Here is a 22499-nt window from a genome sequence, read left to right as displayed (position 1 = left end):
GCTCTTATACTCAGTTTCACAGTTGCTTTGTGCTCCTGCTGAAGTGCAAAGCAGACACAGGTGAGGCCAAGACTCTGTCTCTCTGTTTTCACAAACTGGCTATGTGGGTATTTGTACATATGGAAAGAAAAGAGGTATTTCAATCTTAGAAGAGGTTAATTATTTGATATGAACACAGATCTTTCCTAATCATACTTTACACATTTCTTAGCAGGCCTCAATTAGATGGACTGAAAGGCTACCACCAAAAATTCTGTTGTTTTTTGGGGGGATTATGAAAACTAAAATTTACATGCGGTTGTCAATCATACAAAAAGGATTTTATGTAATAAGAACACCATGAGATGTATTATAAACTTCAGCAAATGAAGTGACCTATCAATATGTACAGTAATAACTACATACTGATAATACTCAGTTCAGAATGATCTGAACTTGAGAGTTTAAAGGAAGATGCTTAAAAAGATGCTTTACACACAGATGCAGTTTAGGTGTCTAAATCTAGATGTCAATGTCTCTAACAGTGATTTAGATGCCTAAAGTCTTATGTAGGTGCCTATCTTTAGGCATTCAGATTTGAAAATATGGCCATCAGTGCCATTTGTCAGTTTCAATCTAAATTGTTAGGTGTTACAAAAAATGCAATAGTTAGACAGATGGTATTTTAAATAAGTCTATTAAACATCTGACACACGGTTATAATGACCAAGATTTGTTTAATAAGACTGCTATGAGACAAGTAACATTTGTAATACGTAAAAAACCTAGCAAGCTGAATAATGTGCTGCTGCAGGGTAAGCTTGGAACTACAGCACTATGTCATGTTCTCCAACCCCTCTGTGCATGGAACTCTGAGTGACATGGAGGAGAAAGAGCCTTACAGACACTCGGGCAAGACCCTCTTTCGTATCTGGCATTCCACAATCAGTCCCTGTGACGCCAATGGGACTTCACAGTCAAAATATACTATTCCATGTAACTAAGGTTACAGCAAACTGGCCCACTATTTGTAATAGCTGTAAAGTAAATGTTACAGTGGAGAAAGACAAAACTGGACAGTCCCATTAAAATGTACAGCAAGGGATGCAATATCATGAATGGCTATATGGACACAGGTATTAGCAAGGCAGCGATTATTACATATTTTTAAAATGCATTTTGCATCATTAACAATAAAAGAGATGTACAAAATGATCTGAACAATACTGAAAGAGGGCTTTTTTTTTCTTAAAAAGGATCCCAACAAACAGCTGAGCACAAACAGGGGAGTTGAGAAAAGAGTGGCAGTGGTAATTCAGCATTTCCCTGCCAGTTACAGTCGCGCACCACTGGCCCTATTTTGAGTGTTAATTTTCCTATTTTAGAGACAACCAATATGCCAACGCAGATACAAACAAGCCCTTTACAACAGCATTAGAAATACAAATGGACAGCAATATTTAAAAGTGCAGGTGTAATTGTTCTTCTCTCTGAGGGTGAGTCCAGCCAAATGTGAATGGCTCACACAAAGATGTCCTGTGCCCCTTACACTCTACAGTGGAGATCAGAAGAGAAATCACAAGTTGTTTAGCTGCATGTGGTGCCTATGGTCCTCTGTGTTTTATGGACTGGGTAAGCACAGTGGGCTACTGTAGGCCTGCCAGAGATAGGAGAAGAACAGGCATGCTTAGCCTAAAGCAGCCCAAAGCTAGGGTGACCTTCCTTTTAGGGTCCTTTCCTAGCCTTTTTTCCCCCCAAAAGTAGGCATTTGTCAAAAAAGTGGGGAGTAGCACAGAGGAATGTGAGAGAGGGAGGATCAAGCAGAGATGCCAGCCTTGCCCCCTGCATGGAGGGAGTCAAGACTGAGAAGGAAAGACAATGTTTCAGCATGTGTGGGGCTGGGCAACTAGCAACAATCTCACAGAGGGTGTGAGTGAATAGCTGGGGACAGCATCACTGGGAGGAGTGTGTGTGGGGAGGGGAGAGGGCAAAACAAGGAGGGAGGAAAGGGCTTGCGTTGGTCAGTGTCTGTGTTTGTTCCATTTTCCCTTTGGAAAATATAGTCACCCTACCCAAATCCCCCATCTAAAGAGTGTGGTGACTACTTCAGTCTGTGACCTCAGCTCATTTTCCTGGCAGTGGGCTGAAGAAATTCATTCTGTGCCTCTATATTCCTTTTATGTGTGTGCAGTTTGTGTGCAGGGTTAGAGGACCAATTGCATCACTATGGAACAGGTGTCTGTCTGTAGAGAATGTAATGCAAGGAAAAAAATTCAGGTTCAGACGACTAATGTGCCTGAGCATAACTCATTTTGTTATAGGGGAGGCATATCCCTGAGCTGCCAAAGTCGAAGGAAAGGTATTACCACTATGTGGGGAGACACATGTTTCTTGGTGATGAACGCAGTCTCCAGAAGGACCTGGTACTTTTATTCCTGATTATTTCTCAGTGAACAGTTTCCCAATAAGAGCAGGTTCCCTTAAGCTTCCTATATACAGTGCCTGAAGAATACAAACATGTTTGCACAGACCTTCACTGCTGAATTTTTCTTTTCCTTAGAGAAAATGAGTGGGACTGATGCTCCACTGACTATTATTATAACTGTTCTCTCTACTCCTGACCTTCCACAGCTGAGGGCAAAACATATTCTAATTTAACTTTGGCTAACAGTATGAACTTTATAGAATATTTTGTTCTCAAGTATTAAAACCATGGTAAAATCTAAGGATGCTAATAATGTACTAACTACTAACATGATATTATTTGGTATGACACTGTGAAGTGCTGACAAAGCAAAATATTAAGTACTGGAATTAAAAGGCAAAGCTAATTCAGAGTTCAGAGTCTACTAATTGAGAGTCATTATCCTTTCTCTATTCCACACTATTTCTTATCAAAGTATCTCTTCTGTGATGCTAAAAAAACGCAATGGTATTTTAAAGGAGCACATGTGAGTATAAATCATGTTTTTTTAAAATAAATTTCTAACCTATATTACTAACAACTTCCTAGATTATTAAACAGAAATTAACTCATGCTACTTGTTTACTATTTATTGTTTGGGTTTTCTCTTTACAGTCCCCTTTTCTTTAACAGTGAAGCTGCAACTCCTGATTTTTACCCACCAGCACAATACTATTGTGTTTGGGTTTAAAACACACCAGGGGGGTGTTTAAGTTTACTAATTATATATATAATAGGTTTGCATCTGACTTGTAAAACAATTTAATTTTGTCCTCCTTTATAACTGACAATGTTCCTTTGAGAATCCAGTATTTTGGTTTGTCCTGGATACACATGTACAATGCACTTCTCTTATGCTTTTAGGTGCAAATCCTCCTCTCCAGAATACACTGCAAGCAGCTGCAGGTTCTGCATCCCAACCCCACTTGTTTCATCACCAGGGCTAACATATAGGTGATCCCAACATAAGAGAACTCCACAATGCAGGTATGCCATGTGTGGCCCTATCCCACCAAGGAATTACACTAAATCTGCTCCAAGGAGACTGAGTATGAGCCAGGGGTAAGATAATCTTTTAGGGTTCTGTGGAGGACAGGGGAGAATCTGGTTCTTATCTACAATTGAATTATACAGATATTTGCAATTTTTTGAAAGTGAGAATTTGAGCACTATCATTAGAAATCTCTGAACTTCAAGTATTTGCATGCCTAAGTTACAAGAAGCTTCACTAATTAACCTGGTTTTAAAACACTTAGCCTTTATTGGAACAAAACAGCACTGACTAATGGGGACACATTACTTAGGGTTGAGGTGAGACTGTATGATTGATGTTTAATCTCACCTTGAAATGACCTTTGAGTTCTCACATCAGTTTGCATCAGCACCAAAGCTCTGCTGATTTGATCATAATTGCATTAATTAGATCTTAAATTAATACACTGAATTCCTTACTATCAATGCCATCTCTGCATCAAGAGCACTGCGAATAGTGCTCTACTGAGAAATGCAAGGTGGATTAATGGAGAAGGTCAGTAACAAAAAGAAAGCTCTGCCTTGTCCTCAGATGTCTGTAGATTTATAGATATGTCTGTAAGTTCTGACTTCCGATTTCCACTTACATTCCAGCACAGGTTAAAGGGGAAAATATAAGGGGCTCTATGGAAAATCATCAAGCAGAGGTGGACAAAAAAAATATAGTTTCCTTCATGGTAAGTCTCCTTTGGTTCAGCCTTGCTCCTACGGTAGTCAACAGAAGCAGAACTGAGTCTCTAAAGAGGGTACTTTGCCTCTACTGAAAGAAATTAAATAGCTTAAATTACCCATAAATAAAACCCAACATGTGAGACCTGTATAAGGTGGCAAATTTAAAAGGATATTTCATAAAATAGCAAAGTGCAATGCAAACTACAGATACAAATAAGAATATTGAAACTAATGATGAAAAATAGCAATTTGTGGCTCTCCTGGCCGAATGTGTGTGTGTTTGTGTGTGAAAGAGATGCTGTTATTATTTAATAATATATGGTTATATTAATATTCACATATGAACAGTGAAGAGATATTTACAGTAGCTTCACTGTTCACAAGTCTGAATAAAGGTCATAAACAGGATCAATGGAGAAACCACAGACACAAAATGGATCCTGCACTTTTAGAGTCCTATGACTTCTGCTATTTTCTACAAAGTCTGTAAAGAAAAAGACCTATCTTTGTCTGTTGTAAAGGAGGGATCAGTGCACTATGTTACACTTAATGGCTGTCACATGAAATGTGGCATTTTGAAACTGTGAGAAAAAAAAGTAGATACTTTACAGCTTTTCAAAACCAAAAGGATTGCACTATGCAAATTAACCACTATCAGCTGAATTAACCTGTGTTAACTATCTCAGTTTGACCACCTATCCCATTATTTTTCATAACTGTACTGAAATCAACACGTAGGACTTAAAAAAAAATTCCAAAATAGTTTCCTTTGGCTGGTTTTATTTGAAAGAAAAAAATTAAAACAGATAACACGAAGATTAATTCTGTGCAAAGAGATGAGTTTAATAAAAACTAGTTTTAGTTATGAAAATTCTTAAAATATACAAAATCCAGCAACAACAACAACAAAGAAAAAACACACGCACATTCCTGAGTTCTGATAAAATCCAAAGTACTTGGGGACAAATCCTCAGCTTCTGTACATTGTCATAGCCTTCATTGACTTCACTGAAACTATGACAATTTACTCGAACTTATAATCTTCCTTTGATATCTGTTGTCACAGTAACCAAGGATGTTGTCAGAATCCCATTATTCATGTGTGAGTTCAAACTTTTACATGCTGCATGGGGTGAGTTTACGTATAACTCCATACCTTAAGTGCATAATGAAATAAGAGACCAGCAACCAAATGTCTTCAGCTAAGTGAAAAGTCTTGAGTATCTGTTTCTACTTTGACAAAAATGTTTTACTGATGTATTTTATCAATTAACTAAATTCCTGGCCTTTGTAATTATACTTCTTATCCATAGTTAGCATCTTTATCAGCTGGATTCCACATTACATAACTCTTATTTTATGAAGACTTATACTTCACAGCAACCTGTGTAGTATAGCCCTTTCTATCTTTTACTTTCTATTACCAAATTCTGCTGTCTATATTCAAGCAAAAATGCTAATAAAGTTAATGGAAAGTGAGCTCAATAAGGATAGCAGAAATCTGACCCTGTATTTTTAAGTGAAAACTGTAGATGCATAACATGCTGAGCTGACTTATACATAATCAGCAACAGTAATGCGTACAGTACTTTGAGAGATTACAGATGGCAACAGTGCCAAACCAGAACTGCTGGCTGTGTGCAAAGATGCCTGCAATCTGGAATACAGCAAAAGGTACCATTTTCTATCTCTGTTGCATGCTCTGTAATGCAAATTGAATGTTATCACTTACTGCACACAGAAGCTGCTAAAAACTTTAAACTAAAATAATCAAAATGCAATGAACCAGTATTATGATTTGCTAAGATGAGAAAAATAGAGATCACTGCTGGTAGCACAAAAGCAACAAAAATAAACACAAGATAGTCAGCATACAATTAATTATAACACTTTCAAACAGCTCCAAATGTAAGCCTGGTAAAACAAATTGCTCTATTATGTGTATATTTTTTCACCCAATTTAACCTTTTCCAAGTCTAGTTAAAGTCAAACACTATATCCAACTGAACTCTTTCTTCTCCCTCAAAGTGAGATAAAAACAAATACTTTTTCTACTTTTTTAATCTAATGACTATATTAGTGTTTAGTGACTAAATGTGCCTGTAAAAGTACAGACTCATGCCACTGTCTCAAAACACAAAGGCAGTGCCATGAAAATAATCAAAAAATTCTGTCATACATAATTACATACTACTGACATTTATGTCATAACAAACTCTCCCCTGGCAAGGTTATTCCAAAATAAAGTCTCCCCCTGGTGGATCTCTTACATCATAATGACTCAATCAAGATGCTTATTGCATAATAAAGCCTCCACTTCTCAGTGAAACTGTTATGGGTAGAAGACTTCATTTATGTTGCTAGCATCATGCCATTAAAGTCTCCACTACAGCTCAGCTTAAAGCTTGACACCCCTCCCCCCACCACCAGCAGCAACTCTCCTTGACCTTCTCCGAAGCAACAAACTACTCTGTTCCAAAATGCTGTAAGATTTTGTGATATAATGAAATGGAATAGACACATTATCTATCTATCTGTCTATCAATCTATCATTGTAATCCATATAAATTAAGAGTTTAGTCATCAACTTCTCCAGTGCTTCAACAAAGGACTAAGAACTCATAGATTTTGATTGCAAGATTGGTCTTGTTATGGTACTTTTTTTGGGGGGGGGAGGGCAGGGGGGAGAGGAGTAAATGCAAAATCCTTAGTGGTTTTCAATTACATGTGAGGTAGAACTCTCACGTTATGGGTAATATGCATCACTGAGCCAATACTGGGTAAAAAGCCTTCCAGCTACCCAGAGTCATGTTGTCATGTTCACTTCAAAATTAGCAGATGGTTAAATACTTATTTCTTGAAAAATTTAGAATACTGATAGCCTTTCTGTTTTCATAAATTCTCTTCTACTTACATGCAGCAACTGTTGGTAAAATATTAGTGCCACCATTTATTGTTAAATTAACAAAAAGTAACATTCCCCTGCCTGATGACAAGACAGACACAGTCTGATCTAGCTTTTATGGAAGACAATGTCAAAATCCCTATCAACTATAGAAGTCATGAAAGGTACTGCTTTGATAGTCTGTGAGATTACTGTCCACTCTTTTGTCATGGAATAAGTACAGCACAGACAGAAGCAGGGAAAGATTCTCCAGGCTGGCCTGCTAATGTGCCCTCATCTTGCTAAGAAGTAACAGCTTCTAGGAACAGCAACATGGCCAATATTTCCTTCAGTCTTTGACCTTTCAGCAGCAGCTATCAACAAATAGAGATTTTGTGCCTCTGTGCCTCTTCTGATAGTTTTTATCATGTAAAACACCTGGCCACTAGGAACTAAAAGGAGATGTCCTGCTCTTTTCTGTTATCTGGTGGCAATGATTTTCAACCCCTGGTGGTGTGAGATGCTAAAAGTGAAATGTTGCAAACCAGCACCATAGCCATCCAGACTTTTTCACTATTTTAAAGAGTTCAGTTCAACAAAATATATTTTACAGTTTCTAATATGCAGCATTGAGAACATTGGCTATGATGTAAGCTGAAGGAATCAAAGTGAAATGCACAAATACAAAGACTAATAGACAAAAAAAGGTACAAATTACACTGGGTGCTGAAAGGCTCATGCAAAGCAGTCTTCAATGGTGAATAGGAATTTAGATGTTAGCCATATCCTCAGAAGCTGAGTGGCCATCATGCGTGACCGTATATAAAATGAAAGAAGAATACAGTAGGTAATCTGACCACAGTAGGTGATAACTTATATTTAGGGCATGTTTATGCTGCAATTGGAGATGTGAGTGAAGCTCAGATAGGCTAACTTTAACCTTGTAACAACAGGGGCAAGCAATATATAAGTATGTATATACCTAGGGTTCCAGGCAAGCTTTACATCCCATGTTGAAGTTTCAGCCACCACATCTTCACTGATATTTTCAGCTGTGTTAGTTAGCTTGAAACTAGTACAGGTATGCCTAACTAAACTGCTTGCAGCCATACCTTCAGCTGAAGTATGGACATTCCCTGCATGAGACTGTTAAACAATGCTCAATGTCTTGCTTTTCAGGCAAATTTTCTCCTCAGACATAAAGTGATTTACTTCAGTAGTAAACTAGTACTGGACCACTATTGTCAGTAGTCACACATACTGTATCCTGTGACATTTCAGTACTGTGAATAATTGTTAAATTTTATCCCTGAAGGGAAATGCCACTACAACCACAAAATGCAACCTTTATATGTGCCAATATATTTCTTTTGTATATTTCTTCTCCAGAATCTAGATACAATAAAGAGGACTCTGATTCCAGTAGTTATCCACCCCCCTGCACTCAAAGAAGGGCTCCAGAATTCCCCTTCCAGAAACAATGGGCAATAAGGTGTGTCCTATGTGAGGGGCACCACTTGTGAAACCAGAGTCTGTTCACCTTTAAGTAAAGGATATGGAAGTCTGACATCCAGAAGCAAGGGTTGCCTGTCAGCCCATTCTGTGGTTTTGAGCACCACAATTGGCACTGCCTGAAGGAAAGGATACCACAGTTTACCTAGAACAAAAGGCACCAGAATTTGCTCACCTGGATCAATAGGCATCAATATACATGATCAGAGAGATGCACCATAGTCAATATGCTGCCAAGAGGAAGGCTGCGGTTGACAACTTCACTCCTCTGGCACAATGGACCTTTCTACAACAAAGGTGAAGCTCAAGGGGGCCGACCAAGGCTGTGACATGAACTTTTACAGGAACCAAAGAGTCTCACAAACTGTACTATCTTCCACTCTAAGAAAAGGACTGTTTCTCTGACCTTGCACTCTCTACATAAACATATAGCAACATGTGTGTATACACTTTAAAAAATCCAGACTAAAACAATTCTTGGGCAGTGGAGGAGAGAACAAGTCCATAAGAGATGTGTAGACATACTGCTTTCTGCACTACTGGAAGGTATTCAGATACTAATGAGTGCAGTAGGTGAACCTGAATAGAGCAGAGTAAAATAAGGTGACAGGCACCAGTCCCAGAAGCCATGAACATTGGTGTACCACCACAAACGAAGGACTCAAGATTCCAGTTATAGCCCCCACAGAACAAAAAGTGACATCTCCACCATCATGAGTCACAGCCCACCTCCCAGAAAGCAAAAGGCAGGAGAGTCACAGAGTCACACCAGGCTAAGTGGTACAGGAGTCACAACTAGCCAAGGACAGGGAGGACCACAGCTTCAGTCCCACCCCTACAGAGGGCATGGTGCCAAATCCATGGCCCATTTACATGTCTGATCCAATCATTAAGGACCCATAAGAGCTTCCGCTGGGTCTTTGAGAGCTGGGAGGAACCACAGAGATCCCCAAAGGGCACTGCTCCCTCCCTCCAGCCCCGGTTGGTGGCCAGACCTGGCCCACTTCTCCCTGCTGCCCCTGTGCCCATCTCCTCACCTTGTGGTCCACGACACTGATGTAGCCCTCTAGGAGCCCCGCCCCCACAGGGAGCCTCGGGCGCTGCTGGCTGCCGCCTTGCTGCTTGCTCTCCGGCTTCCCACTGGCCGCCACCGCCACCTGCTGCTGCTGGTTCGGCTCCTTCTGGCCCCCGCCGCCGATGCTGCCGTACATGAGCAACAAGCTGGTGCACATGGTGGTGAGCACTAAACACACCGCCAGCCCATGGCGCTGCGAAGGGACAAAGAGACACTGAGCCCCCCTGCAAACAGCCCCGGGCACACCCCCCCGCACAGCGCAAACCCCGACCCGGGCGGGAGAAGAATGGGAATCCTGGAAGGAGGCGAGCGGAGGGGGAGGGGTCACATCCTAAGCGGGGCAGACGGGGTGAAGTCTGGGTCTCTCCGCACTCCCTCCCCGCCCTCCTTCCCTTGCACTGATCCGTCCATGCAGCGCCCTGTGGGCCTCTCTCCTCACACTGCAGGTGGCGTCCAGTGCGGGTCACTTTTGGGGCAGTGTCTTTCCAAGGGGGCGGCAGCAGGGGGTAGCTGCTCGGGTTAAGTAGCTATTTGGGAAACACCCGCGGCGCCTTTCCCTTTGCAGCGCTTGCAAGTTTGACACCGGTGAGGACCAGGTAAAAGTGCGGCTCGAGAACTCCACTGAAACCCCCCCCTCCCCCATTTCGCTACCTCCCTCCCGTCACCTCCCACCGCTTTCTGCCTCTTTTCCTTCCGCCCCTGCCCCCCTCTCCTTCCCGTTCCCATGCGTTCCCCTCCGCTCCCTTCCCCGTGCCTCCATTCCCCTCCAGCCGCTCCATCCCTGCATTTTAATGACTGTTAGGAATTGTTGCACTAGCCAAGTTACAGCCACGCTCATCCTTTAAGCCGATCTGTTTGCTCCACGCTCTACGGAACAACACCGCACGCGAATAGGAGAAAAGCAGGTGGAAAGTTCTCCTCCCCCTCCCCCTCCTCGGGTTTGTTCCCCTTAGTAAAATGTAACAAAAGAGAAGGTGCCAGTCCTGGAAAGGCTGGAGCGTATGTCTGATGCCCTGGCCAGCCCGCTCCACTGCCCTCGTCTTCTCCCCCAGCAGGGCTGCTTTCGTTTGGTCCCCGGGTGACCTAGGATCATTAGGTCCAACCACTGACTTACCGCCAGGGTCTTCATTGTGGGCACCTCTTTGTAAAGAATCCTCAGGCTTGCGCATCTGGGGCCACTTTCCCCTCTAGGGTTTCCATTGTGAGGAAGCCAAGAACATGGTTTTTGCCGGGGCTCAGGCCGGAGAGAGCGAGAGAGACGCCCGAGCTGGGGCTGTTAGGGAAAGCACTGCTGTTGCAGAGATTAGAGACAGCATTAAAACTGGACTGGACCCTCTGAGTCTCTCTCAGTGATCTACACAACTGCTGCCTGCCACTGTCTGCTGGGTCCTAAACTCCCCCGGTTCCTTCCTCGCCTCCAGCACAGAGGCAGTTTCAGGATAATGTAGAAGTTAAAGGAAGACATAAGTTAGAGGTTGTAATGATTTCTCGGACAGAAATCTCATCTCCACACTGGAGCCCCTTTCCCCTCTTCTGCAGTGAAACACACTCTACAGTATTACAGTCATCTGCACAATGTCATATTTAATCAGTGGGCAGGATTCTGATCAACCTAAATTATAACACAATACCATTAAATCCATGCAGGCCACTTGCTTTGCCTTTTTTAAAAATCCTGCTTAGAACACAAGGACACAATCTCCAACGTAAGTTATTTCCATTTTGCCTAGAGGAAAAATTCATCACTCTCTAAGCATTAACTGAGTTTTCTGAGCCCTGTGGTTTTGAGGCAACAATTTTTCATCTAAATTATTTTCATTTTTTTCTTTGTAAATATTTTAACACCCTCCATTTCCAGAACAGTATTAACTACAGTTTTAGAGTCTCCTGCTTGGCATGCAATTCTTATTACATAACAATTCTTCATAATAAGTTTTAAAACATTTATATACATACATTTCTCAAAGAAAGTGAACCTGTAGTATCTTGTACTCTCTAATGCCATCTTTCTGATTGCTAGAGATAAAAGTCATTTTATATGCGTTCTCTGGAGTCCTTTACTGTTTACATCTTTGATTTTTCTGTATCAGTGATGCATAGTTTAATTGTGAAAACTTTAATAAAGCAATTTAAATTACATAAATTTCTTACTCTAGGAATTCTATAGTTATATATGTGCCTCTTCAAAACAACCCATTTTCAGGTCGGTTTCTTATGAAGTTATTAAAATGACAGTATAGCATTTTGAAAAAATTATATCTTAATTATGAACATATTCTCTTGAAATTATTCATCAAAAATAATAGTTCTAATATATGGCTTCACATCTAACCTACAGCAATATAACATTAAAGACTACATTAAGGAGAAAATGATCAGCAGGCTAACTCAACCATGTTCACAATAATATCTTTCTCAAGGCTGGAATTGTCACTAAAATCCATTTTTCATCTTTACTAATTCATTGGTAGACTAACAGTGGAACAAATGTCATCTCTAGCGATGGCACAGCATTCAGCATTTAGTGCTTTTTAAGAAAGTAGAAATTATTAGCAGAAACAAAAATGTGTGCTGCATCAGTGGAGATGGCAGTAAACATGCTTTGTCATTTCAAAGAAGATTGCTGGCATTGCAAATATATTTGCTATTTATTCCATCTGTGGTGTAGGTTAGAATAGTACCAGTTGTTAAGACAGGAGTATAGGAATAATCTTATCAGTCTTGGTAATTCTTTATTATGTGGTTGCACTTGACACTCAAATTAGTGAAACAAAGGGCCAACTTGATGAATCATTGAAAGCAAATTATCTGCTGCTTTCCAAGGCTTCCTGCAAAAAAACTACAAAAGGCAGCTCATACATTTTACAGTGCTGTTTCTCAACTATCGGCAAGCAGGTTGCTAGAAACTGACAAAGCTGCTCTAATATATTTTGCTATGCCCAGCTGAAGCATCTTATTTATGATGCTTTAGACTCATGACTACCTTAGACATCTGTGATACAGTATTCCCACCAAACTCATTAGACATAGTTTTGGGTAGTAGTTGATCTGGTAGCTGGATATATTGATAGAATAGCCAGGTTAAATTTTCTAATTTAATGCTGAGTTGGCCTTGAATGTTGTCCAACGTTCTTTGAATCTTAGATATATTTAATTAGATTGCCATCCTGATCATAAACACTAATCTTGGCAGTCAAATGGCCAGCAACACAAATGCTGTAGTGTAAAGTAAATTCTCTAGTAGTTATTATGTGTAAGCATGGTCTGTCCAGGGATCACTATAAATCAACTGGAAACCTGCCCAGATAATTTAATTTTAAGTTCCCATAAATTACTCGTTTTTATTTTGTGGGGTTTTATATTTAAGAGAATGTATTTGTGTCTACATTAATGCATAGATATATAGCTACATGAACATATACATTAAATGTAATAATTAGACTAGCAAGAAGAAGAAGAATGTGGGCTGAGTTCATAAACACTTAATTAACTTGGAATAAAGCATATTTTAAAGTGAATCTGACTAGCCTGATTCAATATAAAGTGAATCATATAGTCATAATTTCTTTTTTAAAATGAAAAGGGATACTGAAATGGATTTCTGATTATTCTGAATTCTGCCACAGTCCCCTGTTTACAGCAAGAGTTCTGTTTTATCAATCAAGAATTTTGCTTGCTGCTTTTGGAGGACATGTTTCACCATGGTCTAGGTCAGTAATAGTTAGTCTGAAGCACCAGATCAGAGTCACATTTACCACTTGTCATCACTCTGCACATCTTTCTATGAGTTTCTATTTTTATATGTATATGACCCTTGTGGGTTCAAGGGGTAAAGGAAGACTGAAACAGAAGAGGGTGGTGCTCTCCCCACACAACAAGCAGTGGTTGCAAGAAAGGCAGAAGAGGAAAATGGCAAATGTAAACTGACTAGAAACACATGTGGGTTGCAGTGACACTGCCAAACAATCTTCTCAAAACCAGTAACACACTTGCAAATACCAGAAATCTCTCACTGACAGCTTGAAAAAGCCCTACCCTTGCTCATATTGTACCCTTTACTTTTTAGATGAATGTTTTAATTATTGCTTATACATTTGTTACACAGCACATGTCATGTGGTGGCTGTCCTCACATGAGTACTGTCCAAGAAGAATCTCTGCTCCTTTTTCCCTCAAAAGCACCCAGTAGGAACCAAGACATCCCAAATATTATTGTTTAGACACCCTAAGATTATGTTGGGGGTATGACAATGCCTAGCATTGCTGCTGTTGCCCAAAAAGATGTGTCATGGATTAAGGCCATGACATTGCCGGTGTTCCCGCTGCCATATCTGGAAGCCACCACTAGCAAAAGCAGCTAACATAGGTATGGCAAATGCCACTTCTGATCATGCAGCTCCTCCTTCCTTCCCACAATACCCTGGAGGCATTACGTCTGTGTCTGCCCTCTGTAAGGAGACTGCCTCTAAGCCATCGCCACACAGCTGCTCCAGCTGCTCCTTCATGCCTCAGTCTCATCAAAGCCAGAATGAAGCCTTAAATCTTTAATTATTTTGTGACTCTCCATGATGTTCTTTTGATGGCAATGCAGTTCTTTTGCTGTGAAAGAGTGAGTATTATGATGAAGTCGTAATTCTGGTTGCTGTGCACTCAGCTTAAGGGGCAGTAAGAAAATTAAATTCTTGTTTGTCTAGAATCATGCGCAAAGGAGAGTGCAGGAAGAAAAGTGAGGGAGAGAATACATCATCAGTGGGAAAGCTATGGGTGAGTTCTACAGATCATCCAAAATGCATGTTGAAAAACACCTTTATACTACACCATTATGCATTCTGTAAGTGCCATTTATTCCATAGAAAAAAGCACCACAACAATTCTTTAGGTACAATTGACTATTGGGACTAGTTTTGTATCTTTATGCCTCTAAAGCCAGATGCCTTAATTACAAAGGTCACATGTGGTGTTGAGAATTAGAGATAAAAATTTTGTTCGACATGCAAAATGCCCTTTAAAATTAACTACAATTATGTTTTCTTTAAAGTTTTGAGAACTTCCACAGCTAGAAGCAAATTATGTGGCTCTATGAAAGCTGGGATTTCCCCCTCTGCAGGTATAGACTCATGTCCCCATTGAAGTCAGCCAATGGTAAAACTTCCATGCATTTCATTAAGAGCAGGATTTCACCCCAAGAGTGTAAAACTCTCAGTTCTACAGGCTCTTGAGAGATCATGCTTTAATGAGCTTGTCACTCGTGAAGGACAGAATACCGCCTACCGTGGACCTAAGGTGGAAATGATTGGGAATTCCACATTTCAGGGGGGAGAAGAAAATATTTTTCTGATGAGTTGATTATGGCTGCATGAAGGCATTCTGAGTGTTGGAAGATGCTGGGAAAAGTGGATTAATGAGCAGAGGCATAGTCAAAGCTGATTGATAAATGTAATCCATCAAACTGATATCACCTCCCCATAAGTTTTATTATGTATGTATATATTAGTTTTTTAACAGTTTTCCCAACAGAAAAGATCCCGCTGAAACTAATTTTTGCATTGCAAACATAACCAATGAAAAACACTCCACAGCCAACATGATAATGAGTTCATTCTATAGATCTTTCAAACTGCCCAGTGGGTCATGAAATGCTTTTAAAAATTGGAGATGTATATCAAGGATTGGTTAAAAAAAAAGTAGAAACAATATTATGAATCAGTCAATACTATCTCCCGCTTATAAAATCAGGCTGTCTTTGAACTTCTGACAGAAGCAAACAGTGATAGATGCATACAAAAATAAAATATTGCATGGAAATGGAAGTGCATATGAAAACACAGGAAAAATACTGAGGTAAGGTCTGCTGAGTCTGCTGTTTTATTCATATCTATTTCTTGGTTCTCTCCCCAATCTGTGAAGTATAAATAAAGGTAATGGATATTTCAGAAGCAACTGTTCTAGCACTGCAGAAGGTACTTAGCAGTACCATAAGGCCATATATGAAATACTGTGCTTAGTTCTGATCACCTTTGGAAAAAAAATTAAAATGTAGATATAGTGAAGGCTCAATACAGAATGAACAGAATGATACAGGAACATGGCATAGCTTTTACATGTAACTTGTTAGCGGTTGATAGTCTTATTTTTTTTAGATATGAGGAAATTAAGAGGGGAAATCACTAAGATACAGTATACAATGTCAGATTTGGAAGAGAATAGATACTCTAGTCTAAGGCCTAGTTATTCCAGTCACTGTCGGATACAACAACAAGGAAAGGAAGAAAAACATCATTTTCTATATGCAGCAAAAATTTAACATATGGAGTCAAGTAATTGGGGGAATTAGTTTAATTACTAGAGTTTTATAAGTGGTTGGACAAATGTTTAGTAAATATTGTGGGCGTGCTTTTTTGATCTAATACAGAAGTTGCAATATCAATAAGATTTTCAGCATCCTTCCAGTAAATTGTAACATCCACATCTAATGTGCATATATTTTATCTTCTTTTGCTTAGAACCAGTGCAGAGAACTCTCTGAACCAGTATGAAGTCAAAGCATTAAGCTGAGAGGAAATGTTAAACTTTTTAAAAAATTACTAGTGGAAAAAAATAAGATGACCGAACAAATATCCAGGAATCAAACATTAATAAAGAGTGCAAAAGGATTGATGGATAAGTACTCATTATGGTCTGGCTTTCAGTGTTTCATGTATTATTAGACAGTCATCTGGGATCCCTCCTGCTGTTACTTACAAAAATACGAACAGCACTACTCATGACAGGCTGAACAACAACTATGACAAGTGGATTTGTTACTATGAAACTGAAACAGGGACATGTCAGTGAACTGACAGAAGTCCTTGAATTTTGAATTTCTTTCTTGTGTTTTGACTCAGTTAGTAATGCTCAACTGAGAATTGATCAAAGCTGTCCTCCCTATTCGTAGATGATAACCTTACTATCACTTATGACTGTCCTGTGTTTGTTTGTTTGCCAGACCTGAAAAGGAGCTCGGGGTAATCTTGAAACTTTGTCATTTTCATCAACCAAGATGAGTCCAGTAAAAGATATTACCTGACCTAACTTTTTTCTCTGTTAAAAACCATACTTCTCAGACTGCAGGCTAAATTGTAATTTAATGTTTCATATTTCAGCTTTACAAAATAGACAATACATTTAATTCATAGAGTTTAAACTGAAATTATTTACCGGTTTTCTCTATATGTTCATAAATCTCAAATGGTATTTCCCAAGCTCACTCCAAATACTGTTATCCCAATGGATGCTGCTGAACTTGGGGCTATTGGCTTGATTCTGCAAGGGGCTCAGCTCCAGTGTTCAGGGGAGACAACAGGGACCAGCTCCTTTTTGGGATTGGGCTCTTTGTGCACTGATGTGGAGTGCTCGTTAGAGCTACAGTGTTTGGTGCCACAGTCCATAACCAATCAGCAGGATGGCTTTGTCCTAGGAAACATTCAGGAAATGAGCACTGTAGTCTGATAGTACAAAGAGATAGAGAAGAGAGTCATTTTTTATATTTTTATTTGACCCACAGAATGTAGCCTTAAGAATGTCATGTTAAATGGGTTACAAAATCACATAAACACCTTACCTATTTCCTTCTTACAGGCTTGATTCTGCAAACCTTAATGTCATAGTCACCTAACCAGATCTATGAAAACATTAACACTACTAAGGTGAGTGAGGGTGTGCAGGACTAGGTCCCACACTGGTAGAAAAGTTTTTTCTTTGTGATGCAAATCTAATCAAAGCCCTCAAAGCAGCTGTTAAGGTAGATGGATTACCTTCTTTCTGGTGTAGTATAATTCTTTTGTCAATTACCATGAGCCTATTGAAACACAGGGCCACCCAGAGGATTCAGGGCAGCTGGGGCAAAAGCAATTTTGGGGGCACCTTCCATAAAAAAAATCTCAGACTTCAGAGATTCTTGTGGGGGCCCCTGTGGTGCCTGGGGCAAATTGCCCCACTTGCCTCCCCTTGGGCGGCCCTGTTGAAACATTTCAGCCAGATTATTGGTATTCATCACTTTCAAATCGATATGCAATTAGATCACCTTCCTTGCATGACTTGGGGTGGATATCACTGGGCACATAGGGGCACCTTGTAATACTATGATAGATCAACTCTCTATACTGGTTGGCTAAATCCCCCTTTTCTCTCATACTTTTCAGGAAAAAAGGAACAAATCCAACCCAGCTATATCTGGCACTTCCCTTTTAGCAACTGCACTATCTTTCTTTGGACTGCAGCTATCATATTTGCAATGTCTGCCCTCACCCCTTCTTCCTCCCAGCCAGACTTTTCATTCAGCTATGGGGACCCTTTCAAAACACCAGTTTTTTTCCTGGTCACTGTTAAACAGTTTATTCAAGCTGACCTTTATGTATCAATTCTACACACAGTACAACAGAAGCATATGCCTGGAATGTACCAACACTAATTTTGCTACAGAATTTGCATTTCCTTCTGATAGTCTCCTTTGTGAATTCTCTTTGTCCCTTTGCTTGGAGAATCATAATCTCTCCTCAGTCTCAAGTATTATAATCAAGTGGTCATGTTTATGTAATTGTTTTATTTTGTCCTCTTTGCTTATGGTTGTTTGTTTCAGTTGAGAAGGGCCAGTTTGAAAGTCTTTGTTTTCTCTAGAATATTTTCATTTGTGTTGTAATACATGCCTTATTAAACAGTAGTCACAAAACATTCTGTGGAGCATGTTCAGTTTTTTTTCTGATAAGTACTTGAAGTAGGACAATATATGTTTAAATGAGTGGGGTCCAACACCATTCATGATTTAAATCAGACATTCAGATGAGGGAGAAATGATGCTAGAGCAGCACAACATGTTCATTTTATAAGTTTCCTTTGCTGAATCTCTCACTGATTCATTTCCATCACAACTCCAGATCACACTGGACCATCCTTCATATGCATATGCTGGATTTTGGTTGGTTTCAGTTGCTGTCTGCTGGTAAACAAGAGCTATTCCTCTGAGGCCTGCTGACATCAGTTTGAGAGAGCACCGAGCTTGGAGTATGACTGACTGATTGGTTGGCAAAATTGCTGGTGGGATGAAGGTCTAGATCTAGAAGCAAATACTTCAAGGACTTACAAACACTGGGAAAGGAACGAGGGCTGGCCAGACAAGTGAGGATTCCAGCATTTAAACCAGCCTTTAACCTTATCATGAAGCATTAGTATAATGACTTCTGAGAAACTCAGGCTATGTTTACACTACCAAGATATTTCAAAATAAGTTATTTTGAAATAATAACTCCTGAAATAACTATTTCAAAATAAGCTTATTCCTCTTCACAATCAGGGGTTATTATTTCGAAATAACAGGCTGGGTAGTGTGGACACTCACCTTGTTATTTCAAAATAACTCCCCAGTGTAGACATGCTCTCAGTGTTTGATCAGCCTCAGTGTTTGGATTTCATATTGATGACATCAATAAATTGCTATCCTGCTGGTGGGAGGGTGCTTTCTCCTTAAGCAAGAAGATGGTACCAGCTGCCACTCTGGTTTGTGTAGCATAGTCAACCTGACTTAATCAAAGACACTGCTACATTTTCTAACTTGCCTTAACATTCTTAAATAATTTTATTTTAAATACTTGTAAATCTTCAAAGTACTGTCTAAACATTAATTAATCCTTACAGCACCCTCCCTGAGACCTTGAGTGTTCATAACCCAGTTTTACAGAGAAGAAACTGGCAGAGAAGGTAAGGCCCACATGCTCAGAGTGTTACTTACTCACAACTAAGGTGTGTCTACACTGCAGGGCTTAACTCAAAATAAACTATGCAAATTGAGCTATGTCATTTACATAGTTTTTCAAAATAGCTTATTTCGGAATAGGGAGCGTCTACACAGGACTTATTTTGAAATAGAGCACTCTTCTTCTGGCTTCCCTTATTTCTCATACAATGATGTTTACAGGAGTCAAAGTAAGAAGTCCTACAGCTTGACAGAATTTTGACACTATTTCAAAATAACTGCCTGCTGTCTAGACATGGACTAAGTTATTTCAGAATAGCGCTAGTTGTTTCAAAATAGTGTTGCAGAGTAGATGTACCCTAACTGAAATCTCTCAGAGCTATGACCATCAACAGCTCTGACAATAAAGCTCTCAGAGACTAAAATTGAGAACCCAGAACAAGGGGTCTTTCTTGGAAATAGGTCCCAACTTACTTTTAGAGGAAGTACAGACTACACCTCTCTTTTCAGCCAGATAGAATAGAAGTAGGAAACCTCTCAAGTTAAATAAGAGCTCCAATGGATGGGCAATGAAACATCATTACCTCTTACAACTAGGGCTGCATTAGATATCCCAGTAAGCTTCAGGGAAATATTTTGTAATAGCTGCATGTTTTCAGGTACAATTAGTCTCAAAATTGCCCAGCCTCTACAGACTTACCATCAACTTCAACTGATGACACCCAAGTGCATGTGAAGTCCAGAGACCACCGGAAGAAAATATCTGTGGCCCTCATCTCCATCCCTACCAAACACACAAGACAGAGCCAATTAGTGGGAAAGTTTGTCAGCAGTCACCAGAATCACCTACTTTTTTGCCATCTCTACTGTCTCCTCAATCCCCCATCACCACACATCTATCACTTCAGGTTCATTTTTCTCATAGACGTCTCTTTTCTTAGTACTGAGTGGGAAGCAAGCGTGCACAACCTCAACTGTTACCTATCTGACAGACAGTCTGACCACCAAGGCACCTCCAGCCAGTGCTGCTGGGAATTAGCTTTTGTCTGTTTGCTGGTCGCCTCCCTCTCATTGGTGTCTTCCCGGGTCCTCATTTCACTCTCCACTCCAGACCTGGGTCATTTCTGGACTGCGGTGTCCTCTTCAGGACACTGCTCTCTGTCAGTGCCCACTCCAGTGTCTCTTGACCCCCTTCCAGGGAGGTGTTTGTCAGTCTCTGCACTCCAGGGTCTCCCCTCCCAGGGAATATCCAGTTGCCTCAGTGATGTACTGGCAGCCTTTATCTAGCCCCTGCCTCAGGGGCAAACTGCAGTCTGAAATGGCCACTCATCAATGGCAAGGGGGTGTGGACCTGCTGCCTTTTCCTACCCTAGCTGCCCCCCTACAGCCTTCATACTCTCAAGCCTTGTCTCAGGCCCTGCAGCCTGGGAATGAGGTCAGGCCAGCGCTCCCAACTCTGCTTTCCTTTTCCAGCACTGCTTTACTTCCAGGAAGCCTCCTGCTTCCCAGGCAGCCAAGTCCCTCTTGCTCTTCAGCCAGAGCAAGAGTGAGTCCTCTCTCCCTCCAGGAGCTCTTCTTTATACAGCTCCCACTTCCTCCTCCCTTCCCCCTGCTGGGCGCAAATTGGCAAAATAACAGCCTCAGCTGGTACTTCGCTCTCAGCCCTTGCTCAGGTTTTGCTTTTAAAGGGCCAGTGCAGGGCACCATTCCCTTATAGTTTGGTTACAGCAGTTGCCTGTACTGATCCCCGGTAACACATTGTGCAATTTGAAACAATTGGCTTCCTGTGTTACAATCCACCAGCTATGAGAGAGTCAGCATAGAATTACCCTCTCCTACCCTTCCAGCTATGAAGTTGTCTAGTTCTAGGCCATGGTTCTTAAGCCTTCACTGATTTGGAAGGCTGTTTCATTTCCCTTTGTTATTGCCCATTCCCTGCAATTGCTCAGAAGGCTAAGTAGGACCACTGCCTTATTTCTGACCCTGCAGATAGATCCTTCCTGAGCACTCTGTTAAGGGATATCAGTGCATGTAACACTCTGTGTGCACGTGTGAGTGAGCTTACAAGGCTCCTGGATTAATAGGAAGTGTAGAAACAGGCAGAAATTCTATCACCACAGCCAGGGTGAAGAAGGAAGAATACCCCCATTTGTAGCTTCTCACATTTTAGGCTGGGTTGGCAAAGGAAAGGGTTAGAGGATAGAGAGAGTATGTGAAGCAAGTGAGGATATAATGCATGAAGATAAGCACTTTAAGAAGTATGCCAGTGATAAACAAGGTCTTAGACATCATCACAGAGGGCCAAGAGGCAGAAAAAGATATTTATAAAAGTATAAAGTCTGACTTGCACATTTTCACTCACACAGGCAGAGAAGAAAAACTCTGGGACCTAAAGCCTGCCCAGGGCTGCTGAAATCTCAAACTAGCTAATAGGGACTTAATAAGAAAGTAGAGGTCTGCATTCAGAGAAGCCCCGGTTCGCTGTGTACAGCTCACTGATATTACCAAGATAGGAAATTCAAGGACCAGCAGGAATATCATATTGACAAGCTTTAAAATATAGTTTAATGGGAGATGACTTGGTGCTCTGCAACCCTTGCTTGGAATCCAGGGGCGCAGAGACCCACAAGATGAAGATTAAATGGTCAAAACTGGGTCCCTAAATTTCTGTCCCTAAATCCATATTTAGGCACCTAAATACAAGTGATTTAATTTTCAAAGATACTGAGCTCCCACCCCTCCTACTGACTTTAAGGAAATTCAGATTTGGATTAAAAATGTGTCTTGGACCCACTTGTAATTTTAGACAGAGCAGATTACTCTATTTTTTTTAAACATGTGGGCTGGCCTTCCCCTGTTCCAGTCGACTGCCATGGAGCTGTTCATAAATCTTGCAAGCCTTTAGGCAAGTCTAGTCCTCCTAGTTCAAAAAGGGAACATCTTTTTTGCAAGCTAATGTTTGCTATTTTCATGCCTTGGTATCACTAAATTATGCAAACCAGGTGCTGATCGACCGATACTTTCCAAACCACATAGTGCTGATTGTAGCTCTAGACCAATGTGTATAGGAATGTGGGTCATATAGATCTATTTTGTTCCTAAATGTAGGTATTAACAAATTGCCAACGTTATTGGCCAATTGACTCAAAGCACAA

At 40.5% G+C, this 22499-nt stretch overlaps 1 protein-coding gene and 1 long non-coding RNA gene across 2 annotated transcripts in view; one reads left to right on the top strand and one right to left on the bottom strand.

Moving 5' to 3' along the window:
* The window catches only part of ST6GALNAC5 (ST6 N-acetylgalactosaminide alpha-2,6-sialyltransferase 5), a 126257-nt gene extending 115299 nt beyond the window's left edge, over window positions 1-10958 (bottom strand). Inside the window, exons 1-2 of the mRNA XM_075936290.2 lie at window positions 10733-10958; window positions 9581-9811 (exon numbers count right to left, since the gene is read on the bottom strand). Coding sequence (XP_075792405.1) covers window positions 9581-9811; window positions 10733-10747 — 246 coding nt within the window. The 5' untranslated portion in view covers window positions 10748-10958. The remainder of the gene's footprint in view (window positions 1-9580; window positions 9812-10732) is intronic.
* LOC102456940 (uncharacterized) lies at window positions 9979-17931 on the top strand. Its single transcript, XR_016350257.1, has 4 exons — window positions 9979-10214; window positions 14312-14381; window positions 15354-17302; window positions 17798-17931. It is a non-coding gene; the product is annotated as an uncharacterized LOC102456940 (long non-coding RNA).
* The last annotated feature ends 4568 nt before the right edge of the window (window positions 17932-22499 follow it).

This window comes from Pelodiscus sinensis, chromosome 9 (assembly GCF_052426305.1).
Source record: "Pelodiscus sinensis isolate ZL-2025 chromosome 9, ASM5242630v1, whole genome shotgun sequence".
Classification (NCBI taxonomy): Eukaryota; Metazoa; Chordata; order Testudines; family Trionychidae; genus Pelodiscus; species Pelodiscus sinensis.
This window is presented reverse-complemented; position numbering and strand designations above follow the sequence as displayed.